Source organism: Sorghum bicolor, chromosome 1 (assembly GCF_000003195.3).
Source record: "Sorghum bicolor cultivar BTx623 chromosome 1, Sorghum_bicolor_NCBIv3, whole genome shotgun sequence".
In the NCBI taxonomy this organism is placed as follows: Eukaryota; Viridiplantae; Streptophyta; class Magnoliopsida; order Poales; family Poaceae; genus Sorghum; species Sorghum bicolor.
Window position 1 is genome coordinate 71,609,704 of NC_012870.2, and position 24,771 is coordinate 71,634,474.

General features: G+C 47.8%; 4 protein-coding genes and 1 long non-coding RNA gene across 5 annotated transcripts; 3 read left to right on the forward strand and 2 right to left on the reverse strand.

Annotated features, from left to right (window-relative positions):
* Positions 4,245–7,208, forward strand: LOC8078853 (glucan endo-1,3-beta-glucosidase 10). The gene is made up of 2 exons (XM_021462152.1): positions 4,245–5,688; positions 6,866–7,208. The coding sequence occupies exons 1-2, from the start codon at positions 4,417–4,419 to the stop codon at positions 6,929–6,931; spliced, it is 1,338 nt and encodes a 445-aa protein (XP_021317827.1). The 5' UTR covers positions 4,245–4,416; the 3' UTR covers positions 6,932–7,208.
* Positions 9,445–13,389, forward strand: LOC8054346 (chaperonin 60 subunit beta 4, chloroplastic). The gene is made up of 13 exons (XM_021451151.1): positions 9,445–9,865; positions 10,234–10,371; positions 10,512–10,607; positions 10,688–10,930; positions 11,001–11,235; positions 11,309–11,478; positions 11,572–11,649; positions 11,748–11,819; positions 11,911–12,018; positions 12,244–12,336; positions 12,502–12,594; positions 12,705–12,855; positions 12,939–13,389. The coding sequence occupies exons 1-13, from the start codon at positions 9,596–9,598 to the stop codon at positions 12,956–12,958; spliced, it is 1,767 nt and encodes a 588-aa protein (XP_021306826.1). The 5' UTR covers positions 9,445–9,595; the 3' UTR covers positions 12,959–13,389.
* Positions 13,848–15,046, reverse strand: LOC8054347 (26.7 kDa heat shock protein, chloroplastic). The gene is made up of 2 exons (XM_002468136.2): positions 14,633–15,046; positions 13,848–14,494 (listed from the first exon to the last, which is right to left on the reverse strand). The coding sequence occupies exons 1-2, from the start codon at positions 14,901–14,903 to the stop codon at positions 14,031–14,033; spliced, it is 735 nt and encodes a 244-aa protein (XP_002468181.1). The 5' UTR covers positions 14,904–15,046; the 3' UTR covers positions 13,848–14,030.
* Positions 20,168–20,982, reverse strand: LOC110431752. The gene is made up of 2 exons (XR_002449195.1): positions 20,673–20,982; positions 20,168–20,591 (listed from the first exon to the last, which is right to left on the reverse strand). It is a non-coding gene; the product is annotated as an uncharacterized LOC110431752 (long non-coding RNA).
* On the forward strand, positions 21,531–23,763 carry LOC8078854 (3-ketoacyl-CoA synthase 1). The gene has a single exon (XM_021451271.1). It carries the CDS (start codon positions 21,666–21,668, stop codon positions 23,313–23,315), a length of 1,650 nt encoding a protein of 549 aa, XP_021306946.1. The 5' UTR covers positions 21,531–21,665; the 3' UTR covers positions 23,316–23,763.

Here is a 24,771-nt window from a genome sequence, read left to right on the forward strand (position 1 = left end):
GCTTTGGCCCAACTGATTTACTGATCGGAAGCAAGTAACGCTTCGACCACCGATCTTGATCACGTAGGCTATATATTGCCTCTTAGTTATTTAGTTTGCATTGACAGCCATTGCCATAGATTTTTTTACAAAAATTTCCGTTACAATATAATCCTACAGATATACACTAGATTTAGTTGTACACAAAAAATCTCTACAACTAAAAAGAGTCGGAAGTCATCGTCAGCCCTCCCTGATCGCCCCCCCTCGCGGTAATCACCCCGCGCTAACCACGCCACCCCCTCGTCAAAAAAAAACCCTGCCGCGCTCTTCCTTCACTGCAACCCCCGTTAGAAGTGCATAACTGACGCCCTCGCACCATCCACGATCCTCGTGTGCTCATGCTATAGCGACCAACTCTGCTCACGATCCTCCATCTTGTGTTCGGTCGCTAGAGGTCGCGCCACCGTACCATCAGGAGAGGCCAGGCCAAATCCATCGCTTCTCCTTCGTATGCAGTTGCCCTCGCTCGCTGGCCTCGCTGCGCGCCGTCGCCCTCACCGTCGCACGCAGCGGCCGCCCTCACCAAGCCCCCAGCGACCGAGCCAGCCAGAGCGGTGGACTTTACATCGCCCTCGCCCGTCGAACTCGGCGGAAAGTTTACCCTTGGTACCCACCGCTGCTTTGGCCTCAGTTTCCGGTGCCAGTCGTGACGGCAACCAACCTAGGCCCTTGGGAATTGGGATTCGATGGTCAGCCCGACACACGGGAGGCAGAAGGGCGCAGACTCGATGCTCGCTATTTAGGCAGATTCGTCGGTTGGCTCAGACTTTTGGAGGATGGGAAATTGCGATGCCATTCACCTTGGTTCGTCCATCGGCCAAAGAGAACGCCAGGTGAAGCTCCATGTGCAAGCAGGCTTTCCTCGTGTTATTTTGGTAGGCATGGGTGCTTCAGCCGTCCACCACAGGCTCGTTAGAATGCCTGACCCATTGTTGTATGTAAGTTTCAACTAAACCATTCATTCAGTTTCCACTAAATCGTTCCTTAGTTAGTCATGGAATCCTCCAACTGCATTTGTCCATGTTTATGCTTAGTCGTTTTTGGATGAATATACTAGGTTCCAGTTTGGTATTCACTCAATACCATTCAGAAAAAAAATGCATGTGGGACGAGGCAGAGAAAGTGCTCTTAGAGCTATCGAACAGCAAATGCTACTGACAACACTACTAACCTGTGGTAAGCCAACAGCTAGCTCGAGTAAAGCTCATCTGTGTCATGCATTGTGCTGCTATATATAGTGGCAAGGAAACCTGTGAATTTGGTCTTTATTCATACAGAAGTGTGTGCATATATTCAGATCAGCATACTAAAGTCATTGCCTAAACTAAATTAACATTCAGATCAGCAACAATGGCAATTCTTAGTACTTGACAAAAAAAATGTTGCAACCCCTTGGCCATGGTGATTAGTTGAATTCTAATTTTAATTATTCCTATTATGGCTTCTATTTTTTAATTTTTCAAGTAATTAGTTAATTGATTTCTGCTCCTATTGTCTGTTGGTTGATTGACCATTATCTGAAGGTAGGTGAACCTTGCAAGTAATTAGTTAATTCATTCGATTTTTGTAGGAGGTCATCATTACACTGCAGATTTTGGGCATACTTTGGCCAGATTTTTTTTGGATTCCCTTCTTCTGTATCTCGACTCCATTGTTTTGTTTATAGACAAAGGGGAAATTGTCTTTTTGAAAACACATATATCATGTCGTGGTTGTATCAAATATTCGTTCCATGTCAGTTAGGCAACAATCCTTCAAGAAATTGAACGAATTCTGTATGAAACAAAGATGTATATGTGGATTTAGTTACTTCTATACATGCACACACTTTCCTATTTGTACATAAAACACCTTTTCTACTCCCGTTTTTAATTGAAGGGCAGAGCTCCTGCCATTTTTTCAAAAAAAAATATATGCACACACTTTGTTTAACTAATTGAATGAATAGATTACAGTAATGTCTAGCTAACATGTTTCCTTTCTCTTAATTGGCTAGAAAGATTTAAAGCATTTGACACCAGCTCATCTCTTTGATAACCCATGCTTTCTTTGGTCGCTTGCAGTTCAAGTATGTTGAACATCGATCTAAATTCCTAATTGTGAATCTTTAGCTATTTGGTGATAGCTAGGGATTATTTATGTCTAATTTTACAACAAATGATTAAAATATAGAACTAACCTGCTTGAGCCATAACTATGTTAAGAACCATGGGTACCTAATTCTGTTATCATCCAGTGGTTGGGTACTATTGCTTCGACGATATTGCTGCTTAAGGAGAATGACACTACTATCCTGAGTTGACATTGTTGGTTCATTTCCTGATCCATAAAATGTTGTCATATTTGGGTTCCAACTCCTCCCCGTAATTTCTCTATCCAGGTTCAGATTATTGTAGCTAAGTTGCTTATGGTTGATTTTGTAGTTTCAGATCAGATAGCTTGTTGACGGCTCTTTTCAGATCAGATAGCTTGTTTACAGCTCTTTTTAGATCGGATAGCTTGATTTAGATCAGATGGCTTGTTCAATGGATCAAGTGCTACCAATTTTTAAAAAACTGAACGCAAGCCTCTTTTCAAGTTTTAGGTATTTCTAATTTAGTATAACCAATGCAGCTAAAAGTAACTGTGCTATGAGGTATTTGGTGCTGCAGCTTCCACCCAGAAGTAACTGCGCAAAGAGGAATGGCAGCAGGAGGAGAAGGCGATGGGATCGATGAATTTCAAACTGGCAAAGTCGCAACCAGATAGGTTCTGAATTTTTTTTTTGGCTCGAAAAATCTTAGGATTAGATAGATTGTAGTGCCGAATGGTTCTGAATTTTTTTTCATGCTTATCTAATTTGCTTGGAAATTTTTTGCCGGTTGGCTCTGATTAAATCTAATTTGATGTTGATTTAGAAGATTAATCGCACGAAATGTTTCGGCATCTCGTTGTAACAACATGATCAATCATAAATGTTTGTGTATACAAATAAAATGTTTTTGGTAATGGTACAACATATGTTTAAACTTAATCAGAGTAATATTATTTTTTTGTAATTGCTTTGTTTAATATCAAAGATATCAATTTGAATTATGTGTTTCTGTTAATCATTTGTGATGTCATGAGATTTTACATATGCTATAATTATTTGTGTAGTTGTATGTTATAGAATTCTATATACTCCCTCCATACCCAAAATTATTGACGTTTAGGACATGATTGTGGTAACCAAGGAGTGATTCATTAGGGGTTATCTTTCCATGTTTACCCCTATTAAATAGCGGTGCGAGTGCTAACTAGACAAGAATATCTCATAGTTGAATTGGCAAAGACACTGCAGTCAAAGCCTTCCAAAATTTTTCAAGATTCTCTGTCACATCGAATTTTGCGGCACATACATGAAGCATTAAATATAGACGAAAACAAAAACTAATTACGCAGTTTACCTGTAAATTACGAGACGAATCTTTTGATCCTAGTTAGTCTATGATTGGATAATATTTGTCACAAACAAACGAAAGTGCTACAGTGGCGAAATCCAAAATTTTTCCCACACTAAACAAGGCCTTAATCTCTCGGCATCTTGCATGTCGCTGTGCGGGCGCTCGCGTTTGGCCACTGATTGGTCGTGTTTGGCCGCTTTGCTGTGCGCGTGTGCTGCGGAGAGAGGAAGCGACGCGCGTGCAGGGCCAGCGCGAGAGCCGAGAACCCGCGGCCACCGGGAGTAATTTCGTTGGCAACTCGAGCGGACGCGAGCCCTGAGGGTATTCCCGTCCACGAGAGCACCCACGAGTGCAAAACGTCAAGTATCGTGAAATCAGACTACAAGTCCAGAACGTCAATTATTTTGTGTACGGAGGGAGTATACCGTAGCAACCCATGAGCATTCAACTAGTAATACAATAAAGAGAGGAACCGGACGGCTAGACGGCGGGGCGATCGGCGGCGCGCTGCTAGCGCTAGCGTCACTAGCGAAGAGTGGCTGCCTCTTCCACGTTCCACCTACCACTGCCGTGCCTTCCATGTGGACCACGCACCAAGCGTTTTCCATGCGCGGGGAGCGTCGCCCGAAATACAGCCGTTGCGACGGCCGCTGCAGCCCAGCCGAGTGACGGTCTCTCGTGTCGTCCATTGGATTCCAGTCCACCCCGTCACTAGGCCAATAACCGATATGCCACTAGTACAAATAACCGTATCACTGATGTTTGGGACCCACCGCGGAGCACCATCATCCGCACCATTTCCTTCTCCGGGCACTGTACGCTTTCTGACTGCGCCTGGACACGGGGTCCTGCCACTTCTTCCTCCACACACACCGCACCGCTCCAGGCTCCAAGCCGTCGGAATCCGTGCGAATCTGTTCGCAGTCGCAGTCACCACTGTGCTCCTGGAATGGCGCCGTGCTGCCTGCTCCAGATCGGCCGGGGGCTCGAACGCGCCCGTGCCCTTCGCCTCGCCGCGGCGCTGTGCGCGGCTGTGGTCGCGCTGGCGCTGGCGCCCGCCTCGGATGCCACGTCGGCGTCGCTTCTGGGCATCAACTACGGGCGCGTCGGGAACAACCTCCCGCCGCCGCAGTCCGTCGTGCCGCTGCTCGCGGGCCTCGGTATTGGCCGCGTGCGGATGTACGACGCCGACCCCACGGTGCTGCGCGCGTTCGCGAAGACCGGGGTCGAGCTCATCGTCGGCGTGCCCGACGAGTGCCTGGCCGCCGTGGCCGATCCGGGCGGCGCGGCGCAGTGGCTTAAGGAGAACGTCGTCCCCTTCCTGCAGGACACGAAGATCGCCGTGCTCGCCGTCGGCAACGAGGTGCTCACGGGCTCCAACAGCTCCACGCTGTCGCGCACCCTCCTCCCGGCGATGCAGTCCCTGCACGGCGCGGTGGCCGCGCTCGGCCTCGACAAGCAGATCACCGTCACCACGGCGCACAACCTCGGCGTGCTCGGGACGTCGTACCCGCCCTCGGCGGGGGCGTTCCGCAAGGACCTGCTCCCGTACCTCTGCCCCATCCTGGACTACCATGCCAGGACCGGCTCGCCGTTCCTCGTGAACGCGTATCCCTACTTCGCCTACTCCAGCGACCCCAGGGGCGTGCAGCTGGAGTACGCGCTGCTCGACCCGGGGTTCGCCGGCGTGCAGGACCCCAACTCCAGGCTGCACTACCCCAACCTCCTCGTGGCGCAGGTGGACGCGGTGTACCACGCCATCGCGGCGGCCAACGCCGCGGCGTCGCGGGTGGTGGAGGTGCGGATCTCGGAGACCGGCTGGCCCTCCGCGGGGGCCGCCAACGAGACGGCCGCGACGCCGCAGAACGCGGCGCGGTACAACAGCAACGCGATGCGGCTGGTGGCCGACGGCAAGGGCACGCCGCTAAGGCCCGGCGCGCCGCTGCGCGCCTACGTGTTCGCGCTCTTCAACGAGAACCTCAAGCCCGGGCTGGCGTCTGAGCGCTACTACGGCCTCTTCAACCCCGACGGCACGCCGGCGTACCAGCTCTCGTTCAAGCTACCGCGCGACAACTCGACCTTTGATCACGGCGGCACCGGCAACGGTGACGGCGGGTTCGGCGGTAACGGCAATGGCAAAGCCAATGGCAGCAGCGTGAACATTAGCGGCGGCGGAAACAGCGGCTACTACGACATCTCGGCTTCGGCACTTGACGCTCCGGTGAGCTCTGATTCTGCCCTTCTCTCCCCAATTGTTATTGCTGGTAGGGATAATGGTTTTTTTTTATCTGTTCTGTTGGTGTCTTTCTGAAAAAGGAGAAGATACTTCAGGTGATTACTGATTGCATCAGGCGTACTAGCTGTTTTAGCGCTCGGGAATGTCGTGCAATGGTCATCATCCGAGTAAACGTCGTAGGTTGACTATGTTCTTTGCGGACATTAGACGGTGGAATTAGAAAATTTGCTGCATGATCAACACCAAATTGCATATTCCCTGATCCCCCACCGCGTCCACATCCTGCGTATCGGCAAAGTGGATAGGATGATGTGGACGCTTAAATCACAATCAACACGATTCTGCTGTCGCTTTTTCGATATCCTTCGTACATGGCGTCTTTGTTTATTAGTTTAAGGATGCCTGAATGGTCTGAAGATCTTCACTTGTTCATATACCAGGAAAATTGTGTAACATGAAATCTAATTTCAAAAATACACTTCTGTATGTGGCTACATACATGGACGCACTAAATATATGCCAAGTTTCAAACCTTTTTGTGTTATTACGAAGAATATTTTTTTTGGGATTACTTTTAATGTTTCTACCGAGGATATGATTTTCACCACATATTTCCGAGTCCATATCTGCATCCTAGGCGATTTGGTGTCTGCAGAAACCAAGGCCCTTGTTTACTTCCAAATTTTTTTGCAAAATAGGAATAGTAGTATTTTCGTTTGTATTTGACAAATATTATCCAATTATTAACTAACTAGGCTCAAAAGATTCGCCACGTCAATTCCGACCAAACTGTGTAATTAGTTTTTATTTGCATCTATATTTAATACTTTATGTCTAAAGATTCGATGTGATGGGGAATCTGGAAAATTTTGCAAAATTTTTGAGGAAAGCCCAACAAACAATAGATCTAAAAGTTTCACTGCGTGGGCTACAGTACTTGTTTGGAGGTACCTGCATGCTGCATAGGGCTTGCACATTCGCACCCAGGACCACAGATGCAGTCCAACACTTGATGAAATTTCTTTAGAAATGGGTGCTGACGAGTGTCTCCCCGCTACTTTTGTCGTGGCTGATGTGCTTGTTGTTTGCCGTGGCTGAAATTGCATTGCTCATGCTGTTCCTAATGATGTGCTCCTCGTTTGTTTCCGTCTGTGGTCAACAGGGTTACTGGTGGACGTGGGCGCAGGCGGCAATGGCAGGAGCACTAGCCGCCGTCCTGACAGTGTAGCGCTGCCCTCAAACCTTGATGCATGGCAGATCGTCAGGGGTTGGAAGGTGGAGTAGGATCAGGATGGAGCAGAGTTGCCGGTTGCCGGCCTGATTTGGTCACCTGCTCGTATGCTGTGGTTTCTGAGACCGACCTGTGACTGTGAGTGACCTTATGCTTCTGGAGTTCTGGTGGCATCTATGTCTAAGCACTCCTAGTTAAGCAGCGCTGGATCAGTTTTGCCTGCCTTCTTGAAATGAAAAAACCTTTCGAAGTGCTGGTAGCACCACGGTAAAAACCCTCTAAAATTACCAAATTAGTGCTGCGCTGCTTCGTTTTAGACAACGCTGTTAATTCCGGTCTTTAGGTGCAAACGAGGTCGAATCTGCGCCTGTAGTAACATATTCTAGACCCGTGAGATTAACGGCTTGGATTTAGGATTAAATAAAAAGGTTAAAATGACGATTTTAGGATGCCATTTTTCAACTTTGTTACTCCTTTGTCCTAAATCCTCAGCCCCTATAAGTCATTCTTGCTTCTCAACTTTTAAAAAAAACTTTGGTCAATTACATATAAAAAATATTAATACTTATAATATATAATTAGTATTATATGCTTTGTAATAACTTTTTTTGAAGATATAAATGTTACATGTATTTTTAGAAATATAGTTAAAGTTGAGAAAGTTTGACATGCACATAAGTTGGAGGTAGTATATGTTAATTGATGGGATTTTTTTACAATTTTGTTTAATAAAATCCTCCTGCGATTTGCGACTCTACCCGATCGCGATTTTAATTAACAAACCAAGAATCCCACGATTTCTACAACCCTAAAGATTAGTCGTGCTAAGCAACACGGAAAGTGGAAAACTACCACTCTTCGGGGCTATTAAAAGCACACGTTCGGTTGACGAAAAAGCTGAGATAGCCCCAGAAGTTGTCATAGAGTGTGGCGTTTGTTTTGGACGCCACAGATCGACACGACTCCATCGTACACAGGGCATAGCAAGTTGTAACCGGTAACCAAATAACCTTGTTATTTTACGAAAGGATACCAAATCTCCTACGTTAATGATGAGTCGACTTATTATGTTAGACTCCACACGTGTAGATTTATACAGTGAACAACTAAACATATGATATAATACACTTTAATACAAATATTTTGTTGTATCTTTTTATATATATGCTTTTGTATAATTAATTCATGTTGCAATTTCACTTTATCTAAATATGGTGATATTTTTTTGGTGAACTAATCATTGCATGCTTTCAGCTGTAGTAAAATTTTTATGCTTGTTAGATCAAATATGACGAGTTATAGATTTATCTTGGTTTATCTAGATAAAAATCGAACTCAGTCATACATGATCCAATAAGCATATTTTTTTTGCTACATCTCAAGCATGCAATGATTAGTTCACCATAAATTTTTTGTTGTAATTGGACCACAAACCTGCACATATAGGTTAATTACATAAATCTTAGATCTAAAGCTAAAAAACAACTAAAGCATACCATATCATATATTCACTATGTAGATATACTCATGTCGAGTCCAACAAAAATTCTATGCTCATTGGGTCATATATGACTAAGTGATATATTTATCTTCACTTAAAAACTATTTAACAAACATAAACCTCGATAAATCTATAATTCAATCATAAATAACATAATGAGCATGAGAATTTTACTATAGCTCAAGCTTGCGATGGTTAGCCCATCATTAAAATTTCACTACAATTGAACCAAAGAAACTACAACTATGAATTAATTAATTATAGAAAAGTATAGATTCAAAGTTAAAGCAAAAATTTTGTACTAATACACACATGATATCATATGTTCATTGTGTAGATATACCAAAATGGAGTCCAACACAATTAGAGTTTCCATTTATGTTTTTTCTACAGATTTAGCTAAAATAAAAATAATAAAGAGAAAACAAATAAAAACCACCAAAGATAACTGCCAACGGGGGTCAAGTGGCCATTTTTGGAAATTAGGGAGGAGTTATATCCAGCTTTAGAGTTTTTTTAAGGTTTATATTTAGTTTTAAAGTTGAGGGAAAAAAACTTACTTCTGTGATAGTTGACGAGATGAACTGGAGTTTTTCCTTAAAAAAACACATTAAAAGGCCTGGCAGCCCAATAGCCCACCACGACAGGATGACAGCCCAGCAAACCGGCAAGCCCTGGCCGCAGCAAGCGAGCAGCTCGACTCGGCCTGCTTGGCTCTTCGCCTCTGCGCCTCGCTCCCTGCCCCCGCCTCCCCGCGACTCCGACTCGCGACGCGGCGGCGGCGCCCGCTCGCGCTCCGACTCCGACTCCGGCCTCCGCGCCAGGCCCCCGCCTCCCCGCCGGCCGCGGCCCCTGCCACGGTCCTTCCGGCAGCGCGGCTGCCCCTGCTGCCGCCGGCCGCGGCCCCGCCCGAGACCAGGGCGGACATCGCCATCGTAGCCACGGGAAAAGGAGACGCTGGAAGGCCCGGAGCAAGCGAGATATTTCAAGGGCGCCTTTTTGGCGCGACCCCACGACATGGCGGCATATCTACTCTACAGTCTACACATGCCTTTAAACCTTTCGCCCTCCTCCGCGCTCTCGGCTCCTCCCAGCAGCAGCCTTATCCCCTCCACTCAGTGTTCGCCACCGCCGGCTCCTTCCAGCTGGGTGGAAGAACCATGTCACGGATGGCGCCCCCGTCTCCACCTCTGTCCATGAAGCCCCCGACGCTGCCCTTCTCTCCTCCCAAGAAGCCACCGCCGATGCCGGTGTACAAGGACCTGCACTTCAACCGCGACCTCTCCGCCACCAAGAAGCTCCAGGCCGGAGTGGACCTGGTGGCGCGGTTGCTGGGGGTCACCCTGGGGCCCAAGGGGAGGAACGTCGTGCTTGGCAACAAGTATGGCCCTCCCAAGATTGTCAATGATGGGGAGACCGTCCTTAAGGAGGTAACTCCATGCTTCCAGAAATTAGCTCTTCCTCAAAAGAACAGTATGCAGATATTTGGTTAGACTGGATCCTGATTGAATGAATCGCATGATGAAGGGAAAGCACAAAACGTGCTGTTCACTCCACTGATTACTGTTCAATTCTTGATCGATCTTGTTATCTTATTTGCAATGTTATATCTTTTTTTCGCTCTGTTCTGAACACAAGTGGAAACTGCAATTTGTTATTGTTGCGGGCTTCTAGCACTAATATATGAGATCGAATTGGAAGATCCATTGTGCTATATCTTTTTTTCGCTCTCGTTCTTTACCTGATCATGTCCTAATACTTCCAATGGCTGCGTATCAATCTCATTGTATCGTTCAAGATCGAATTGGAAGATCCATTAGAAAATCTTGGAGTGAAGCTGGTCCGACAGGCTGGAGCAAGGACCAATGATATTGCAGGAGATGGTTGTACCACATCCATAATCCTTGCTCAAGGCCTCATTGCTGAAGGAATGAAGGTATGCCTACCTCTTCTCTAATTAGTTTTCTACAATGTGAGCTCTGGCAACAGCGAAAAAAGTTGTTATGATGAAGTTGTTGATACAAAGATTCTGAGTCCTGATCCCGCATCGCTTCTTATGATTGTTTCATAAAGTAGGTTCTTGCAGCTGGAATCAACCCAGTTCAGGTTGCACGTGGCATTGAGAAGACTGCTGCTGCTTTGGTGTCTGAACTCAGACTGATGTCGCGAGAGGTATGATTTTCAAGTTTGTATAAGTTTTTTTTAATCCACTGTAAAGATATCTTAGTGGTGTGTAACCTGTTGTTTTCTAGATTGAAGACCATGAAATTGCACATGTGGCTGCAATTAGTGCGGGAAATGATTATGCTGTTGGAAATATGATTTATGATGCTTTTCAAAGAGTAGGTAGAAAAGGAATGGTGAGAATTGAAAATGGAAGAGGCACCGAGAACAGTCTGGAGGTTGTGGAAGGAATGCAATTTGAACGCGGTTACCTCTCTCCTTACTTTGTTACCAATCGTGGTAACATGACGGTGGAGTTCACTGACTGTCTGGTGAGGGCTCTGTTCCTCTGATACAATGTTCTGCAGAAAAAATTAGAAGAGTTACATCTTGTGTTTGCAGATACTATTGGTTGACAAGAAAATTAGTGATGCTAGTGAGATTATAAGGATACTTGACAGTGCTGTTAAAGAAAATTATCCGTTGTTAATAATTGCTGAGGATGTGGAAGAACAAGCAATGGCTGATTTGATAAAAAACAAGCTGAAAGGGACAATTAAGGTTGCAGCAGTTAAGGCCTTCTCTTTTGGGGAACAAAAGACTCAGTGCTTGGATGACATTGCAATAATGACAGGAGGTACAAAACCCGATCACTGACCTGACCGATGCAATTGCAGTGGCCAACATAACATATTCTTGCTGGTTTTCAGGTACACTAGTGAGGGATGACATGGGACATGAACTAGAGATGGCAGGAAAAGAGGTTCTTGGTTTTGCTTCTAAGGTTGTAATAACGAAAGATTCAACGCTAATTGTTACCGATGGAAGCAATCGTCAAGCAGTTGAGGAAAGGGTTACTATGATAAAAGGACAAATTGAGGTACAATTATTCCAGTCATACCTTGAATTTGTATGTTATATCTACCATGTGTGCATTATTACTGGATCCTGCAAAGTACTTTTGAACTCCCAGAACTCTAAGGAAAGGTACAACAAGAAGATATTGGGTGAGAGGATAGCAAGGTTATGTGGTGCAATTGCAATCATCCAGGTACCACACATTGTTTCAGTTTACGAAGTAAAACATTTAAGATGTAGAAAAAAAATCAATTAGAGTGCCAAAAATTGTATTTTTGGCCTAAATTTCAGGTTGGTGCTCAAACAATCATTGAGATGAAAGATAAGAAGCTGAGGATTGAAGATGCACTCAACGCAACAAGGGTAAGCCTGATCAATCCTATCTACTCCATTTCATGTGTTGTTTTCCAACTACAAGTTCCTAAGTTTGAACTACCCTTTTGGGATAATTCAGGCAGCTATTGAGGAAGGTGTTGTAGTTGGTGGTGGATGTAGCCTATTAAGACTGTCAGAGAAGATTGACGCAATCAAGGAATCATCATTGGATAATATAGAGCAGGAGGTACTTTAATAATAATTTCCTGTATTTACCTCAATAAAGGGCAATATGTTTAAAAAATATTGTTAATTTGAGGAGCTATCAGCAGATCCTTAACCTTGTGTAACTTTGATGTTTTTTAGTAATCACGTCAAGTGTCAAGGTCTATTGTTTCAATGCAAACCTAAGAAAATTGACAAAATGCTATGATTCTATCATGAACTCTAATTTTGAGCTGTCCATGTTTAGGTTGGTGCTGACATCTTCAAACAAGCCTTGAGTTACCCTACCTCTCTAATAGCAAACAATGCAGGGGTGAATGGCGACTTTGTCATTAAAAAGGTTTAGTATTTGCAGATAGCCCTATCTGTTATAGCACAAGTTACACATATTTTTAAATTACAAAGTACACACAGACCACCACAAATGCACCACACAACTGTGCACACATGTTTGTCTGAGTTCATTCTCTCTAGCTAACATGTGTTTGACTTATGCTGTTCAAAGGTGTTACTGAATGATAATGCAAATTATGGTTACAATGCTGCCAAGAACTGCTATGAGGACTTGATGGCTGCTGGAATACTGGACGCATCAAAGGTAGCAAAATAGTCATAGGTGTCTAAAAACATCTCTGTCACCTTAAACTATATTGTTGATGCTGAGAGGATACTGGTGGAGTATTTGCTTACACCCACAAATATTACCAGGTTGTGAGGTGTTGCATTGAGCATGCTGCTGTGGTTGCTAAGTCCTTTCTCACCTCCGATGTGGTGATTGTTGAGGCAAAAGAAGGCAAACCTATTCGAATAAGACCCCCAATGCCTCCTAGGAACTTAATTCCCCCAATGCCCCCTTCAAGTAATTCTAGAACCTTCAAATATGATAGGTACATTTTCATCTCAATATCAAACTTATTGGCTTAGTTTACTGCGTGTTTTCAGTTTCAGGTATTCGAGTGTAGCAGGATTCCTTTGCAACAAGAATCAGCCTCAACACACAAGAATACATGACCGGTACTTTTTTTTTTTCAAATTTCCAAGATAACAAAGAAAAGAAAACATAGTGAGAGTTTCACGCCAAGCGTGTTTTCATATGATTGCTCCAAGAAGCTCTATGCATGGTATCGCATCATTGGAGCAGCAGCAAGGGTGGATGTTGTGTGTTATATAGGGAATAAAAGGCTGAACAATTCAATTTTGGTGTTCTAATGTTCCTTACCTTTGTAATCTTTTTTAGGGATAGATACTTTAATAGCTCCGGTCAGTTTGGATGGTTAACAAATGTTTACACGTAACTTGCAATGTATGTCCAGGATTGTTATTCATTTTGTAAATATTTCGAGCAATCATGTCAAAGACATATGTCGATTTAAATTATTGATTTTGAGCTACAGCTTTGACAACTTAAGAACCGGAGAGGAGTTCAGTGCCATTATAATCGTTCATTCTAGTATTGGACTTGAGGTTCTGTTTATGCAATAAATTATTGCTGAGGAAGTTCAGAGAAGACAACGTTATTTTTTTTTCCTAGAAGGAAATTTTATAACGGCCTTTGCACAAGGCATGTAGTCAACCATTTATTATTACAGTCTTAGCTAATCTATCAGAAAACTAACTGGATCTGCAGGAAATGAGGGGATTCCTGAGGTGATCATAGAATTAGCCGTAGTCAACCGGCCGCTCCCGTTATCGAGTCAACATGGATATCCTCGTCTCTCCTGGATATATCGAGCTGCCAACTTCTCATGCCGCTCTGCTTCGCCGAGTCGGCTACTCTGTCCCCTGCTTTCTTTTTAGAATTGCCAAAGCATGCCACCGTCAGGGCAAGCAAACACTTTCGGACACGAGAGATGGGAAACAACCGAACAGAAGCGTTTATTCACATTATTCCACTCGTTTGACCACGATTCGTATTCACAGAGCCTGCGGGAAGAGCGAAACGCACGCGACTGCTACTACACAAAGACCCATCGCTTCCATTGCAGAGAGGACGATAAACCATGGAACTTTGTGTGTGCCTCTCAGTTTTTTTTTCTACTGGACCTGCACGTCGATGACCTTGCGCTCCACCTCGGTCTTGGGCACGGTGACGAGGAGCACGCCGTTCTTGAGCTCGGCCCGCACCTTGCTCTTGTCGCACTCATCCGGCAGCGCCAGCCGCATGTCGTAGGAGCTCACGCTCCGCTGCTTCCACCACCCGTCGCCGCCCTCCGCGGTCTCGTCGGCGCCCTCCTCCTTCTTGTGCTCCCCTCGGATGACCAGCGTGTCGTCCTCCACCATCACCTTCACCTCGTCCCGCGCGAGCCCCGGCATGTCGAACCGCATCTTCACCTCCTTGTCGTCCTCCACGATGTCCCACGGCAGGCGCACCTCGCCGGTCGCCGCCGTCGGGGACCTCCGCGTCGCCATCGGGAACCCCACGGCGTCGTCGAACAGCCGGTCCATCGTGTCCAGCATCTGCCGCATCGTCCGCATCGGCGACATCGGATCAACTAACCCTGCATGCACGGGTGAGTGGGTGACCACGTGATGTTTAGCATCCTCTGCTTTGTACGCAGTGCAATTCCTCTGTTTTGGATGGAAGGGCAACAGACCAGTCAATGCCATGCAACTGAGGACGATTTGACTTCACTTACCGAACGGGGAGATGTCGAGCGGTGCCGCGCGGCGCGGTCGGCGCTGCACGGCGTTGCCCTGCTGCTGCCTGTTGCCGTTGCCGCCGTTCTGGCTAACCTGTACGTCGACGCTGTTGTCCCCGTTCTCCTGCGCCGCGGATGCCACGGCGAGCGAGCGGGCCCTCCCGGCCGACGCGAACCCGTGCGCCGGCCTCGCCGCCCTCCAGGCGCGGACCGGGAGGCGCGCGGCGGGAGAGAGGCGGCTGGCAATCGTGAACGGAGCAGCTGCCATTTCGCTACTGTACTTGGGAAGTGACGAAACGCCGAGACTGATCAGACTGCTCAAGATTGTCGGAAGAACCGAGAGCTTGTTTTGGTTGCCGATCACTCACTGCCTGTGCTTGCGATGCGCTTTGCTTTCCTGGTGGCAGACCGTGGATCAGCGGCTCCTTTTATAGGTCAAGCCAGGCGCGCGGTGGAAGGGTGGGGAAAATTCCGGACAGCTGCCGCAATGGCTGGTACTGGGGAGTGCGAGGGGATAGAGCTTCGCGACGGCAGTGCGGCGTGTGGGGGGTTCTTCACGCTTGTCGGCTTCTCTTGAACATTCTCGTGCGCTCCGAGCCGCTTCGAGATGATGTCATGCGCTGCTTTGAGTGTCGTGGGCCTTTCTCCGTGGCGGAGAATCGCGAGGAGCTTTACCACGGGCCGGCTATAACCCGCTATTGGGCCGAACCGGGTGGCGGTGAACAATGGAGGCCATTAAGTGTCAACCCAATTACAAGCCCATGATGTAGCCAGTTACAAGGCTTGTTATTATTATTATTATTATTATTAGGTGGAAAAAGTCCATTTTATCTCCATAAATTTTCTTCGAAGTTTAGTTTTCCTACATGAATTCAAAAATCGGGTAAACCATCTCCTTAAACTTTTAAAACCGTTCATTTTATTTTCATGAGTTGGTTATAGGTGGTTTTCGAAGGCGGTTTTGTCGTTTTTTCTTTTTATTTATTTTTGTTGAATATTTGAAAAACATAGTAAATAAAAAAAATCATAAAATATAAAATCTATTTTTTTGACTCCACGTTACACAATAAATATATAATACTCTATGCTTTTATACTCGTTTCTATTTTTGTGCACTTTTAATTTTTTAAAACTTTTAACAAGCATAAAGCTAAATAAATTTATGACTCAGTTATACATGATCCAAATTATAGATTTCATATAATAATTGGACCATCATAAAAATTTCACCTCAACTGAACTATAGAAACTAGAGATTTGAATTAATTACATAAAAGCATAAATCTAAAGCTACAACAAAAAAAACTTTGTACCAAAGCATATCCCGTTACATATTCACTCTATAGATCTATTCATGTGTAGTCCAAAAAAATGGTATTTCCATTTTATGTTTTTTCTATGATTTACTATGATTTTTTAAAAATTAACTAAAATAAAAAAGGATAAAACCGTCTTTGAAAACCACCTATAACCGTGTCATGGAGGTAAAATAACAGTTTGAAAAGTTGAGGGAGGTGATTTATCCATTTTTTAAGTTTAGACAGAAAATTAGGCTTTTAGAATAGTTCAGTGACGTAAAATATTTTTTCCTTATTAGGTTGCACAAGGCCAGTGAGGTAGCCCCAATATTGCAGTCCGAACACTCTGACGGGAGATGTGCGGCAACGATCATATCTTGAGATGTTTTTATTTGGCCACCGAGAGACGAATAGCCAAAATACCTGAAAAAATTACATTTTGGCTATTTAATATTAGGTATAGATATTGATTTTTTACCAGCCTCTCTCTAAAACACATAGGAGAATTGCTAAAATTAAAATATTTTGACTTAAGACAACATAATAGCCTTGGTGGTGTGTGCAACCAAGGTACCCTAGAGTTTTTTTTAGCAATTCTGATTGCGTGACTAGTTACTTGATGATACTGACATTTAGCAGCAACGCTTTCCTGTAAAAATTGCAAAACATGAAGATTTTGTTTTCTTAACTTGCTTGCCCTTTCATTAATCATCAATCGGCAGAAGCCTCATACAGAGTACATGACTAGTTCAGACACACACGCCGGAGTTAATTACGTGCCACATCTCCGTGCAATGCATCTTTGAGACTTGTTTAGCTAAAACATGCGCAACCTTATTACAAGATCTATTGAAAAAAAAAAGAGTCAATCGTTGTCGTTGATCACGTCGCCGAGTACATCAAACATTCAAACCCTTCTCGAAGACTTGCTAGATTACCCTTCTTCAAACGAGCTATTTAATTGCGAGTCAAAGATTAGGTGAGCGCATGTTAACCTGCTCTCTGCTGTGCAAGTAAATACTGAGACAGACCGAGACCACCCTTTAATTTCCGCCGCCTATAGCAAAGCAGTCCAATCGATCACCGAGCAAGCAAGCGATTCTGATGATGAATCGATTCCACGCTTGCTGAAACTACTGGTCGTCTGGTCCTGTCAAAATAATGTAAATCTTGTAGCCAGACACGACACTGGACACCTGGTAGGGCTCGACCGAGGGCACTGGCATTACGCCATACCTGAAAAAACGGCGTGTCACGCTCGTTTACCAGAATTCCACATGTCAAGTTGGCCAGAATTCCATTGGACCAAGGAGTATCATGCAGCGAGCGAAAATTACTTTGTAATGTATCAATCATGCTAAGTTTAACCAAATCTAACTAGCTTGTTCTTAACTACTCCCTCATTCCCAGAAAGAAAGTCATTATGGAATGCTGCAAATCAAACTTTCTCAACTTTGAACCTCTTCGCTTGAATTTATCTGTCGAATCTACCCGACATTCAGTATGGTTTTTCTCTCACACAAATCAACGAACAATATTTTTAGTCATATCTTTTCAGCCAAGCAATGCACGTGCAATATTTATATCTCCAAATAAGTTTGCTATGAAAATATATTCAACAATCTATCTAATAATACTAATTATAAATATTAATATTTTTTAAAATAATAGAACTAAATGTTTCGGCTTCATCTTCTCATCAAAGAGAAGCATCAGACTAAGCTCATTACAAATTCATTTTTTTTGAGAAGTAAGAATAAGTTCTATTTTAGAACGAGGGAATAATCAGTAATAGTTTTGCCACCATCGTACTAGTTTAATTTACACTTTATGGACGGCCTAAATAGCATCCTGGATATGTATATGTGTTGTACTGCTCTACTCTATATACCACCAGCTTAACTATGGTGTTGTTTAGATGCGAAAACTTTTTGGATTTCGTTACTCTAGCACTTTCGTTTGTTTGTGACAAATATTATCAAATTATAGATTAACTAGGATCAAAAGATTCGTCTCATGATTTACAGCTAAACTGTGTAATTAGTTTTTATTTTCGTCTATATTTAATGCTTCCTGCATGTGCCGCAAGATTCGATTTGACGGAAAATTTTGAAAACTTTTTGGTTTTTTGGATGAACTAAACAGTAGGCGTATTACACTTCGAGTAGATAAAATCAAGTCTGAAAGTATCTTTCAGACTTCCAATACAAGAGTCAACTGATTTGACGTGTGTTAGCACATATAACTCTCATGTACATTAAAGATCTGATAGGTGTGTAAAAAACTGAAAACTGCCAACAACTACTAGACTTTGTTTAGTTCCGAAAAAATTTCCGATTCCGCTACTGTAGCATTTTCGTTTTTATTTGACAAATATTATCCAATTATGAACTAACTAGGCTCAAAAGATTCGTCTCGCGATTTACAGACAAACTGTGTAATTAGTTTTTGTTTTCGTCTATATTTAATGCTTTATGCGTGCCACAAGATTCTATGTGACGGGAAATCTTGAAAACTTTTTGGATTTCGGGAGAACTAAACAAGGCCCTAGTCATTATTTAATTGTTAACCATTTGCTGAATCCACTTTGGTCTGCTGCTGATCTAATAAAGTTGCTATTGTCAAAAAAAAATCTAGTCTAATTTATATTTGTTATATTGGTTGAAAATTTTCCATCCCAATCTCTCTTAACTCATGCGAATCACAGAATCCGGATTCCAGATCTTCCCAATCTAACAACTAGCCCTAAAACTTTGAACATGTCACAAGATCAAACATTTCAGAATCATACTATGACACTACACGAATGAATCAAAGAAAAAATATATATCCATAAATGCAATACAGGCTGCAGAGTCAACACTGCCAACTCTTGATCCATCAAGTTGGATGCCTAATTTCCTCTTTATATATGGCCATAGACAACGAGGGTCACGAGTCAATATCCCTATGCCATGTGGCGCTCATCGTCTTAACAGTGTGGTCAACATGTGCTCTTTTTACCTCCGTGTCACCGCGCATCACGAATCAACCGCGGACGTATGTACTGAGCTTGATATACTGTGTCACATCACCGTAGGAACTACTAGTTACGGAGTGCTACGAGAGTGGCACATCAGCCGCACGGTACGGGCCGAATGGACGACCGTACCTGCAGCGCATATGTAGTAAACTCTAACGTTTCATCAAGTTGCCGGCAAGACCTAGAAGTGCAGCTGAAGCGCAGTGGCCATTACTGACCGCGTCCTTGCGGCTGCAGTGACAACGCGGAGGAGCATGCCGCAGACCGCAGTAGCTGTACCCACTTCAATTCGCCAGGCGGTGCATACTGCATCGGCCATCGGCGGGAGCCGGGAGCAGCCAGAAATGATTCGGCATCCGGCAGCCGCCCTCGTGCGGTCGTGCCCCATCGGGCCGGCGGCTTCCGCGAGCTGGCCGTGCCACGCCCCGACAGGCGACAGCGCGCTGACGGTGGGGCACACGGTCCCGTTTTATCCCGGTTCGTTTCGACAGGTAGCCTAGCCCCGGGTGACCGGCGCGGCGGCGCCATTGCAGCGGCCGGCCCAGAGCCTGGACGATTGATCGAACAGAGTGTTCTGGTCGCAATTATTTGGACTGCTCAATTAAGTTCCTACGATTAGCTATATATATACATGGGTCTGGTCGCGGTTGTGCATGCACTTATTAATGGCTCAAAGCTTTTGATGAGAAGAAAAGGCAGCAGAACAACATATCGTTAGGTTCACGGCCAATGCCGTTCCCCCCCCCCCCCCCCCCCCCCCCCTCTTGTGGGTACGGTTGTGGCCGATCATTGCAGCCAAACGGGCGTACCAACTCGCCATGTGTTCTCGTTCCTCAACGAAATGCCGCGTTCGGAAGCAAGATTTCCTGTTGCGAGCTGCAGCTGTACTACGAGTGTCGTGTGCTGCTGATGGTTCGTTCCTACCGGAATTTTCGAACTCGATGGACGTGCCTCGTCGTTTCAGGCAGTACGTACGTCGGGGTATATTGCCACATCGACATGACGCTTCCATATATATCGGTGGCGCTGGCCGCTAGCTGCCTACTAGCTGTGTGACGTGTGTGTATCTCAGCCGGACGTTGTCACGTGATTTGCGTGCCTTGTGAGCACAGAGCTCTAGTTCGTTTCATTCGCTCGTCCGTCCGTGTGTCTTGTCTGGGCGTGGTCTAGTTGCCCAACCACGGAAAGAAACTTCCAAGAAGCCAAAAATGCTTGTTTTCTTTTTCTTAATTCTTATCGTTTTACTATATTTATCCATAAAACAGACATTTTTCGTACGTATACGCAACTAGATTCAGGATACGATTTTTCTGTTAGAACGCATTCATGTGGCCTGCAAGCGCGGGAAGAAACCTGTCAGGCTGTCACACCTCCCAACCAACAGAATTACGCATGAAAAGGCCTGACGGCACGTAGAAAACCGTTGAGTAATAGCACGAAAAGAATTGGTGCCGAACCGCCGACTAAAATTTGCCCTGTATTTTTGGTTGCGAAAGAGATGGTAGCAGTGTAGAAACACGAGACAAACTCTCCATAGCATGGGGGCATAGAAAATTCATTCATTCAGGCCTTGCGGCAGCGAGTTCGTCTCCTTCTAGTCCCTGTCCGCCTGTGCCTGATCGATCGGCCGATCCAACTGCCAAGAAAACGTTGCGACACCGAAACAATTTAATCAGAAAAAGATTTTTTTTAATGGTGTATATGAATGAGAGCGTACTCGTGGTCGTGGCGAAAAGGGGCTTGCATTGCATGCAGTGCAGGAGCGCGGGAAGAAACCTGTCAACGCCGCTCGCTCGCTCGCCAACCAACCCTAGCGCCGGCCCGGCCGGGTTCTTATCGTCGTTTGAAATCACAAAGAAACTGGCAGGTCAATCGATCAAAAGGTCTGCTGGCGAGACGAGAAGCAAAAACGCAACACGCTAGTCGCCCGGCCCGCCGTTGCCTGCCTGTCTCTCTTGGCTTCCCTGCTACACCACCGGTACCGGCAGGCAGGCAGGCAGGCCCGTCGCCGGCTCTCTCGCGCGCCCGCCGCTGCCGCGCTGCGCGGGCCGCGGCATGCAGCGCCAGCGGGAGCGGATCGTGTTCGCGTCCACCTGTGGCCTGTGCCTCCTTAATTCCAAGTGGTTGAGCGTCCCCCGGTAACCACCAACATTAATAGGCCACCCTCCCCACCTATCCCTCTCGCCCTTCCCAGTTGCTTACCTTAATTCTACCCCGGCGGGGCCCACCTGGCATGTCTTCCTCTTCTGGACCTCCGAGTCAATCATGTCGTGTCGTGTATAGGCTGCTGGCGTGCTTCCTGGCCAGGCAAACGAACGGTAACAAGAGTAGCCGCCGCCGTAACACGGTCGGAATAGGCTACTGTTTCGGAGCAGTGTACGGTCTCCCCACTCGTACTCGAATCATCACTCGTGTATGGCATACGGCTCGGAGTTGTTTCGTCGCGTGCCTATAAATTTGACTGCTCCGGCAGCTGGATACGCCACACAAGTTTCGCGGCAGGTGGGTCGATTCCGATCGCGCGCGTGTGCGACCCCCCAACCCCTATATATATTTGGAGTTGCCCGCGTGACCAGACCACGCATCCGGCTCTCTCCGGCGTCTGCTTCCATCCAACTCACACCAAAGAGCGCGACATCGATCGATCGCGTTCCGCCGCGCTGACACGCTTGGAGTATAGTCTTAGCCTAGCCAGCCAGAGCTCGCTCCGATGGAGGCTGCGCCCGCGGCGGTCATGGAGCGGGAGCGCCTCACGGCCGAGATGGCCTTCCGCGGCGCCGACGAAGCTCTGCGGGACGGCGGCGGCGAGCCGGCGCCCAGCATCGTCATCAAGATCCGCCGCCGGCTCCCGGACTTCGCGCGCAACATCAAGCTCAAGTACGTCAAGCTCGGGATCCGCCACGGCGGCAGCCCCACGTCTGTGCTGCCCATGCTCTGCGTCCCCGCGATCGCCGCCGCCGCCTACTCGTTCGTCCGCCTCGACGTCATCTACTACTCCATCGACCTGCTCACCTGCGTCGCCTGGCTCGGCACCGCGCTGCTGCTGCTCACCGTCTACTACTTCAAGCGGCCCCGCCCCGTGTACCTCGTCGAGTTCGCGTGCTACAAGCCCGAGGAGCAGCTCAAGATCTCCAAGTCGGCCTTCCTGGAGATGACCGAGAGCACGGGGTCCTTCAATGAGGCGGCGCTGGATTTCCAGACCAAGATCACCAACCGCTCCGCGCTCGGCGACGAGACGTACCTGCCCCCGGGCGTCCAGGCCCGCCCGCCCAGGCTCAACATGGCGGAGGCGCGGATGGAGGCCGAGGCCGTCATGTTCGGGTGCCTGGACGCGCTGTTCGCGTCCACGGGGATCGACCCGCGCCGCGACGTGCGCATCCTCATCGTCAACTGCAGCCTCTTCAACCCGACGCCGTCGCTGGCGTCCATGATCATCAACCACTACAGGATGCGCGAGGACGTCAAGTCGTTCAACCTCGGTGGCATGGGTTGCAGCGCCGGCCTCATCGCCATCGACCTCGCCAAGGACATGCTCCAGGCGAACCCGAACTCGTACGCCGTCGTGCTCAGCACCGAGAACATCACCCTCAACTGGTACTTCGGCAACGACCGCTCCATGCTCCTCTCCAACTGCATCTTCCGCATGGGCGGCGCGGCGGCGCTGCTGTCCAACAAGCGCGCGGACGCCGGGCGCGCCAAGTACCGGCTGCTCCACACGGTGCGCACCCACAAGGGCGCCACCGACGAGTGCTTCAACTGCGTGTACCAGCGCGAGGACGAGGTGGGCAAGGTGGGCGTGTCGCTGGCGCGGGAGCTCATGGCGGTGGCCGGCGACGCGCTCAAGACCAACATCACCACGCTGGGGCCCCTGGTGCTGCCCCTGAGCGAGCAGCTCAAGTTCCTCAAGTCCCTCATGATGCGCCGCGTGTTCCGCGTCAAGGGCGTGCGCCCCTACATCCCGGACTTCCGCCGCGCGTTCGAGCACTTCTGCGTGCACGCCGGCGGCCGGGCGGTGCTGGAGGAGGTGCAGCGCAGCCTGAGCCTGCAGGACACGGACATGGAGCCCAGCAAGTGCTCCCTCCACCGGTTCGGCAACACCAGCAGCAGCTCGCTGTGGTACGAGCTGGCGTACGCCGAGGCCAAGGGCCGGGTGCGGCGCGGCAACCGCGTGTGGCAGATCGGCTTCGGCTCCGGGTTCAAGTGCAACAGCGCCGTGTGGCGCGCGCTCCAAGACGTGCCGGCGCTGTCGTCGTCGTCGTCGACCGGAGCCGCAGCAGCGGGGAAGGGCGCGCAGAGCAAGAGCTGCTGCAACCCCTGGGTGGACGACGTGGACAGGTACCCTCCCAAGGCGTACGTCTGATGGGCCACGTCACGTGGCTGCATGACACAACAATTGTATGATCCGATTCGAGTTTCCTCACGACGAAGGAGCAACAAGGGCGTGTGAGGGAGAAAATTATACTTGTATGTTTTATTTTCCACTTTTCTTTTCTTTCTTTCTTTCTTTTGTTTCGTTTTCCCAGTAAGTATAGGTTGGCGTGAGTAGACAGCGCTGGCTTTTGGAATTCATTCAGAGATATCTGTGGTGTAAAATGAATTCCAAAAGCTAGCAGAGTGCCATTCTTTCTCCTCTATTTGTTGTCTAGCCCCTTGGTCTTCTTTGGCGTTCTCTAGACGCCCGGGAAGTTGGAAGGGACACAGACGAACACCAGTGTGCAGTTCACATGACTAGAGAGTCATCGACCAAGTGTGAATTACTGATTCAAGTATAGTACATATACTCTGTCCTCGGTCAAGTTTTATTTAAATCACATGTTTTTTGTGAGGTTTCATAGGTTTCGCTCTGTTGCTGGTTCGAGCAAGGAGTACACATATATATACAGTACTGACCAATGATGGATGGTGCGACAAAAGATCACCGGCCAAAATTTGCGTTGTTCAGTACGTGCGGTGTCGTCCAAATTATCCACGCTGCATGTAAAGTAGCAAATCCGATGAGTAAGTTACGTACAAACTTGTAGGAGTAGTATTAGAGCAACTCCAGCCCACGGACCCTAAATCAGGCCTCTACATTTCTATTTGGGAGGAGGCCTGTAATATTTGAGGGCCCAAATCAAAGGCCAACTCCAGTCAGCCATATTTGGGGTGCTCCCTCTGTTCTACTTCCCACAACTCATCCATTCAGACAGAGACCTGCCTTCCTCTCCCTCTCCCTCTCCCTCTCCCTCTCCTCTCGCCCAAGAACACGCTGCCCGATCCACGCCGGCGGCTGCCCAAGGTGTCCTCGTCTCCCCTTCCCTCCTCCACTCCTGGACGCCGCCCTCCCGCCCCGCCGCCGGCTGATTTCTTCTCTGGGGGATAGGGGGCTGCTGCGGCTACGCCAAGTTCCGCACGCCGTCCGTGCTAGGAGGCGCGGGGCCCGACGCCCCCAGGCTCGCCCGCGCGCTGTGCCGGGAGGCGCGCAACATGGCGCGGGACGGCGGGTGCGGCGCCGTGGCCACCGAGGTGGGCGCCTGCGAGCCCGTCCGCGTCGGGGTGCCGCACTGGGCGCGCCGAGGACCTCAGCGCCGGGGGTCCGCGGAGGAGGGAGCCCGCGAGGCCCGACGCCCCCAGGCTCGCCCACGCGCTGTGCCGGGAGGCGCGCAACATGGCGCGGGACGGCGGGTGCGGCGTCGTGGCCACCGAGGTGGGCTCCTGCGAGCCCGTCCGCGCCGGGGGGCCGCACTGGGCGTGCCGAGGACCTCGGCGCCGGGGGTCCACGGAGGAGGGAGCCCGCGAGGCCGCGAGGCCGCCGGCGGGGCGGCGCGTGCGGACGG

Bases quoted from the DNA above. Each gene is read 5' to 3' on its own strand.
- LOC8078853 (XM_021462152.1), top strand. From the start codon at position 4,417: ATGGCGCCGTGCTGCCTGCTCCAGATCGGCCGGGGGCTCGAACGCGCC. The intron at 5,689-6,865 runs GTGAGCTCTGAT...TGTGGTCAACAG, and splicing joins CTTCGGCACTTGACGCTCCG to GGTTACTGGTGGACGTGGGC.
- LOC8054346 (XM_021451151.1), top strand. From the start codon at position 9,596: ATGTCACGGATGGCGCCCCCGTCTCCACCTCTGTCCATGAAGCCCCCG. The intron at 9,866-10,233 runs GTAACTCCATGC...GTATCGTTCAAG, and splicing joins GGGAGACCGTCCTTAAGGAG to ATCGAATTGGAAGATCCATT. The intron at 12,595-12,704 runs GTAGCAAAATAG...AAATATTACCAG, and splicing joins GAATACTGGACGCATCAAAG to GTTGTGAGGTGTTGCATTGA.
- LOC8054347 (XM_002468136.2), bottom strand. From the start codon at position 14,903: ATGGCAGCTGCTCCGTTCACGATTGCCAGCCGCCTCTCTCCCGCCGCG. The intron at 14,495-14,632 runs GTAAGTGAAGTC...CCGTGCATGCAG, and splicing joins GCTCGACATCTCCCCGTTCG to GGTTAGTTGATCCGATGTCG.
- LOC8078854 (XM_021451271.1), top strand. From the start codon at position 21,666: ATGGAGGCTGCGCCCGCGGCGGTCATGGAGCGGGAGCGCCTCACGGCC.